The sequence below is a fragment of the Bombus impatiens genome, unplaced genomic scaffold, assembly GCF_000188095.3.
Source record: "Bombus impatiens unplaced genomic scaffold, BIMP_2.2 scf_1518, whole genome shotgun sequence".
In the NCBI taxonomy this organism is placed as follows: Eukaryota; Metazoa; Arthropoda; class Insecta; order Hymenoptera; family Apidae; genus Bombus; species Bombus impatiens.
The window spans coordinates 1-7433 of record NT_177937.1 but is presented as its reverse complement, the minus strand read 5'-3'; the positions used below and the strand labels follow the sequence as shown (position 1 = coordinate 7433).

At 35.4% G+C, this 7433-nt stretch overlaps 1 protein-coding gene and 1 pseudogene across 1 annotated transcript; both read left to right on the top strand.

Moving 5' to 3' along the window:
• Positions 1-536: 536 nt before the first annotated feature.
• On the top strand, positions 537-1187 carry LOC105681651 (tigger transposable element-derived protein 7-like). The gene has a single exon (XM_012392695.1). It carries the CDS (start codon positions 537-539, stop codon positions 1185-1187), a length of 651 nt encoding a protein of 216 aa, XP_012248118.1.
• A 992-nt stretch (positions 1188-2179) lies between these two features.
• Positions 2180-3848, top strand: LOC105681652 (annotated as a pseudogene).
• The last annotated feature ends 3585 nt before the right edge of the window (positions 3849-7433 follow it).

Here is a 7433-nt window from a genome sequence, read left to right as displayed (position 1 = left end):
TCTCAGGAATCGTATTTTTGTGTTTAAAATTATTCTAAGCATAGTAAAGAGTTATCCCTTTGACCGTGGATTCGTTTGAACCCCGGAACATTGTTAATAGCGTTAATTAAATTTATTATTCGTAAAACCTATCAATCGTTAATCTCATTATTCGTTAAATTTATTATTCGTAAGACATATTATTCGTTCCTCTTATTATTCGTTAAACTTATTATTCTTTAATCTAATCATTAGTTAAACTTATCGTTTGTTAATCTTATCATTTATTAAACTCATTATTCATAATATTTTGTAACATCATGTATATTCGCGTAAATATAATCTCTGTTTCGTAAAACAATGGCTAATTCAAACGAAGAATCGTTACGCGCCTTAAATTCTAATGATAACCCGACATACCTATATACCTATATACATGTTGGATACACGTAGTATTTATTTCCCCCGTCAAAATTGTCAACGGCAACAACTGTCGAAATAAAATCTCGTCTCAACGTTTCAGTACCGTATTTGCATTCGAAACGTTTCAAACAATAATGACGTCAAGACGAATACCGTTATATTTGACAATTACTGATAAATACAATATTCTTATGATGAGAGATAGAGGTGAAATTCGACAAACCATAATGGAAAAGTACGGTGTTGCACTCTCTACATTGAACACTATATATGTAAAAAGCGAAGAGATTACAAAACAATACGGGCTCATCATGGGTCTCACACGGCGACGTTTACAGGATGTAGATAAAGTTGTTTACCAATGGTACTTACGATGTAAGGAAAGAAAGGTACAAATGACAGGAGCAGACATACAGAGAGAAGCTCTAGAAATTAATGAAAAATTAAACGGACACCCTCGTTTTAAAGCCAGTATTACTTGGTTGCGAGGCTTTAAGGAACGTTACAATATTACTACTGCGGATATAAGGCAAAATATTCAAGCCGCAAATGAAATCACTGCAGCGGAAGCCTTTAAAGCTGATTTCAACAGATTCCTGCAAGAAGGTGGGTTCACATTGAGGAACGTTTACAATGCCGTTTACACAACGGTAATGTGGAAAGCAGTATCAGAAAATTCTTGTATTTTTAATCGTGCAAAGTCGACAGGAAACCTGGAAATGTGCGAAGATTACGTTACTGCACTTTTTTGTGCAAATGCTACCGGATGTCACACGGTTGCCTGACGAAGGTGTGGATCGGTTGTATTGTTCTCCCTAGAAATCACATAGAATTGTACTTTAGAGATGTCGATATAATGGGACACACGTTGTATTAGGAATCAATCTCCAGACAGAAACTACCTAGTAACGGCGTTTGGATCTTTCTCGATGCTTCCAAAGAGTATACAACAAACTTTTGACAGAAACTCCCTAGCAACGACGATTGGAACCTTCTCGATGCCTCCAGCGAAACGGATTTCCACCATTTGGCGATGAGCGTTGACGTTCGTAACTTCCTTTTCGCCACTTGCCGCACTTTCGGCGAAGCAGTTTTACACGTCCGTTTAGCTCGGCTGCTCGGACGGAACTGTCCACGAGAAGAAGATGGACCAAAACGTCTAAAATGAGTCAATCTAAAACTAGTAGTAATCATTTTATGTGGAGAGTACGAAACTATTTGTTCGACGAATTCATATTTCATAGATACGTTCTACGTTGAATTTTCTACAGAAAAAGACTCTGTTTTCGTATTAATCGATATTAACAATAAAGCACGATGACAAAATTGCAATTCATTTTTAAGTCTTTTATCTTCGTAGTTAAAATTATTATTTTTTCCTTTTCAAAATTACGTAAAAATGTTCGAAGAATAAATCCATAAAAAGAACGTTTGTAATATTCGTAGAATCCATGAATTTTTAGTCTTCTTAAAAAGTTTACCGTTTATAGGATGGACAGAAGTATAAATTCAGTTAGAGAAAACCATTGATTTATAAACTGTTTGCATTAAAATTGTTCTTATTCTCATAATACTCTCATATTAAATTCTTATTTTCGTGCTGCCTGCTTAATGTCACCTCTCGGTCGAATATTATTTGTTATTTTCATATACAGCGTAACTTCGACTATGCATTACGTACATACATCATCCGAACGTTCTATCATCAGAATATTGTATAATTCTCTATTGTGTATTTCATATACGTATATACGTATATACCTATATACCTATATACCTATATACATGTTTAATACACATAGTATTTATTTCCCCCTATCAAAATTGTCGACGACAACAACTGTCGAAATAAAATCTCGTCTCAACATTGCAGTGCGGTATTTACAGTCGAAACGTTTCAAACAATAATGACGTCAAAACGAAAACCGATACATTTTACAATTGCCGAAAAATACGATATCCTTGAGATGAGAAAAAAATGTGAATCTAGACAATCCGCAATGGAAAAGTACGCTATTTCACAAACCACCTTGTTCCGTATATACGCACAAAGCGAAAGGATTAAGAAACAATTCGAAAGCAGTATGGAAGTTAGCAGTTACCAAAAACGTTTAACACGACGTACAGTTGATGTAGATAGAATTGTTCACCAATGGTACTTACGATGTAAGGAAAGAAACGAACAAATGACAGGAGCAGACATACAGAGAAGAGCTCTAGAAATTAATATGAAGTTACAGGGATCTCTTAGTTTTAGAGCTGGTCGCGCTTGGTTCCTAGGCTTTAAAGAACGATACAGTATTATTAATGCGGATGTCAAGGAAACTGTTCCAGTCAAAACTGAAACCGTTGCAGCGGAAGTCTTTGCAGTTGATTTTAACAGATTACTGCATGAACGTCAGATCGCATTGAAGAACGTTTACAATCTCGTTTACACAACAATAATGTGGAAAATAGTACCAGAAAGGACTCGTATTATAGACCGTGCGAAATCGACAGGAAACCTGGAAATGTGAGAAGATTACGTTACTGCACTTTTTTGTGGAAATGCTACCGGATATCGCAAGTTGCCGGTACTACTAATTGGTACCGAACCGGATGTTCATGCTTTATACAATTACGATGCAGAAGCATTCTCGACTATCGACAAATCAAAAGAAAATGCTTGCATGGACAGTACCATTTTCAAGGAATGGTACGAAGACCTTTTTTAGAATCAGTCAAAGAAAGACAACGGGAGAACGCTCCCAGGGAGCAATATTTGTTGTTACTCGATAATGCTATGTCACTTCACAATCTCAATGATCTTCACGATTTATATCGTTCCGTTACAGTTATGTGTCTTCCAGTTAACGTATCACCACTCCGTCAACCAATGAATCGTGGTATAATATCATGTTTCAAGCGAAAGTACCGAATCGAATTACTGAAAACAACGATGCCAATAACTGTTGGCGGCACGGAGGAAGATATGATAGACGTACATAAACAAATATCCATGTGGGATTGCTGTCGCATTGTACATGATGCTTGGTTGAGTGTCGACGATGCAAAACTCGTGGGACAGTCTTTTGACGGTGCGAAATGTGCAGAGAATAGAAGTCACAGAAAAATGGGAAGCTGACATAAACGAAGTACTTGGAATGCTGATAGATTTACCTGGATGCAAAGAGTGCGAAGAAATAGATGTGTTTAACTGGTTTTCTATTGAGAACCAATATAATATAATCCAGAAGAAATGTGCCGAAGAAGTTCTTCAAGAATTTAAAGACAATCCAGTGAACATAGATAATATCGACGATGAAGCTGGACCTTCTCGTGCGAAGCTCTCAAAAAGGAGCTAACGTGGTTTGAGACACAAAATGAAAGTAACTCGGTGGAATTGCTTTTATTAAAACGCGTATATTAAAAAATGCGTTAAGAAATATAATATGATTTAGCGATAAGTAATTGTGGAACCCGTATGATTTTATGTAGCGTTCAATTGTTTCCTTGTAGCATTTGGTTTGATGTACAGAAAAAGCTGTTTTCTATAATTCAAACACATTTATCATTATTAGTTCCAATAATCAAGATTCTACTATGTATGGAAGACAAGGAAAGACGCGCAATGTTATTCTTGTATTTACGTTCTCTTTCAACATTATACTTTGAATTTGGCGAATTAGAGTTTAAATAATTGTTAAATTAAATGTTTATTGGGAATATAGAGATGGATCGATGAATGTATAAAACAAGTATATTATCGCACAAATAAATGATGGTGACCTTAATATAATATTTATAAAATGTCTTCTAGCAAAAACATTATCTACCAAATAGTATATCCTTGCCCTGCGTAGTTCTTTTCATAATATTAATAACGAAGTTATTTAGGTGCCCCGATTTGTGTATCCCATTCTGTAGATCAGCGGATATTTATCAGTGCGAGTACCTACCAAATCCGGTAGATACACGACTAATCAGTGCAAAACTTGAATTGGAACTAAATTTATATTGATAAAATTATATGATATAGAAACGTATACATTCACACAAATGGGCTTCTTTTTCTCTTCCTTCTTTCTCGCATTCTTTGTAATTTGTCTTATTAAACGAAAAGGAACATGTAATTGTAAGTAATTCACTAAATGTAATTAGTAAGAATGGCGACCTCTACGATGTATATGATTTTGAAGTACCTTAAAGAAAGTAAAAGTCAAAAGAAACTAAGAACTATTATTTCGTAGATTTACGATTTACTGAATATACGCTATTAAATAAGCAGTAGCGTTGGACTACATCATTAACCGAAATGTTGATACAGGTACTCGTTAACATATGTCTCTAAAATATTTATATCTGTTTAAAAGAAAGTAGTACGGCTAATATTTCTTTATAAGGAACTACATCAATCAATGCATCGAAAAATGTAATTTTATTTTGAAAAATGTATATAACGTTCTTCTTATCTCAACACCCATATCTGTCTATATTCTGCCTACATCATACTATATATCACTGTATCTATATCTCCTTTATATGTTCTTGAACACAATTTTCTTCTGCATTGTTTCGGGCCGACATTATTCGTCCAAATTAACCGTGTCAGTTAAAAGTATTTACAATTATGTTCAATAAATACGAAGAAGGTATCAATTGTATTTACACTTCTAAATTTGTAAAACCATTAATCGCGAAATATTGGTTGATAAATCTGTATTTTAGAACCAGGTCTATATTTGCAGAAATGTAGTTATACGTACTCAAACTCCTTTATCAGATTATAAAATCAGAATCATACATGTTAAATGATAAATATTTAACATATACAGCTTCATGCTCAATGTTATCATACATAAATAATCTGTATAATCATCATAATCATTCGTTGTTAGAAATTGTAAAAGAAAGACTCTTTGTCACATTTAACACTAAACCTACCAGTGTTGGTTAGATTGACCGATTTCAAGCTTTTACACAAATTTAACCATACTTAAACGTTATCATATCACCTCATAATTTCCAAATTTTCCTAAAACATGCATAGAATATATTTTCTGTATTTATTTCTAGTTTGTTTTTTTTTCTTGTTTTTTCTAACAAAATACGATCGTTCGCAGAGAGACTTGATCGCGAGGAAGTACGCTAACGGGAATCGTGCATTCCCGTTACGATTATATAATCGACGCCACGAAATAATCGATCCGATATTTCGTTTAGGATAATAGAGGTGGTGGAACTGATTATAACACTGAAGTAACAGATCACAATATACACCTTATTCGACAAGTTTGTGGACATAGACAGTTACGCTCGGAGTGTATAGATATAGGTTAAACAGGTGACTGATCTAATGCTGATAAACCAGCCATGACGTTGACTGGTTAATGCATGAAAAACCAGTCAAGGGATGTTGATTGATCTAAAGATGGAAAACCAGCGAAATTCGGTAACGATGCTGACGCAGAGAAAACCTGTTGCTGGATGTTGTTCGTCCCTTCACTGGTCACTTCCGGGTAGAAATCTCGCGAAAAATGGGAAAACCCACGTTTCTTCACTGATGGAGCAATAACCATAAGGAACGTCTCGACTTAAATATATTTTAATACGATATTTAATACGATTAATTGTATATTTTAATTTTGAAGGTCCTGACGGTAAAATACAAATGTTTAGTTTTATTACAGTTCCTTAGGATTATTGTGGTCCGACTGACTAATTATATTTGCACAGCTAGTGGTCGCCTCGACCAAGGGATGGATTCCGGGTTACGCGCAGAGTCACCGGACGTAACTCCTGTGGGCACGCAGCAGGTGATAGTAGTGGTGCCAGCTGCATATTTTCCCAAAGATAATTCTAATTTAAATATAAGAACGGTTCCGATCATAAACACGGCAAGAATTCTTCCTAGGATTGAGAAATGCTATAGATGTCATCTAATAGGGCATTCAACGAGTCAGTGTAAAGTGATCAGACCTGGCAAGGAAATATGCAGAAGATGTGCTGCGCGTTGTGTAGCACCCGTAAACTAAACAACACAAGGCATGTCTCAGGCTCATTGGCGTGCCCTACGTACAGATTGAGTGTGAAGCAGGGTTAAAATTAAGATCTTGCAGATTAACCTGAATAGGTGCAAACTGGCACAAGACTTAATGTACCAGTACGCTTGCGAGTACCGAGTAGACGCGGTTGTCATCTCAGAATTGTATAGGCAGTAAGCGTACTGCTTTAACGATGCTAAAAATGACGCCTCCATTTGGATTCCGTTTTTCAATGGCAGGTTTCCTAACGAAGATACATTAATTAATAAGAATGGAATAGTGGGCCTGGTAATTAACAATTGCTTCCCCATAAGTGAGAATTGCTCGCTCAACATCAACAAAAATGAGTTTAATAAATACGTCAATAAATAATCTGAGGAAAGACAGTAGGGAACATGATAAAATCATTACGGCGGAAGATTTTAATGCAAAAACGATGGCTTGTGGAGGAAATATGACAGACAAGAGGGGCATAACATTAATGGAAGTGTTATGCGAGCATTGTCTGTTTGCAATTAGACTGAGACGAAAATACACATACATTAGGAATGAGAGAATTAGTTGCTCGGATGTAATCAGTGCAGATAATCATACGACTAATATACACGAAAATAATAAAGTCTTAAAAAATTATTCAACCTTTGACCGTTACTATATTTTACACATATTCAAAACGAGGATAAGCAGTAGCAAATTTAATTATTTTAAATTTTCTACGGAGAAATTTGAACCGGAAGACTTTATTAAAAAATTTGACGATATAGTAAACAATAAAAAAGTTTTTAACAACAACAACGAAGCCGTAATGGCGAATATTTTCAAGACAGTAACGGGGAAACTTGCGAGACAAGTCTGAAAAGGATTAGGATCTCAACAGGAAATAAAAAGGAAACTATCGGTGGTGTTTCGACCGTTCGCAGAGAGACGCGATCGTGAGATACCATCTCAACGAGAGTCGTATATTCCCGTTACGATTAAATAATCGCCTCCACGAACTGATCGATTCCC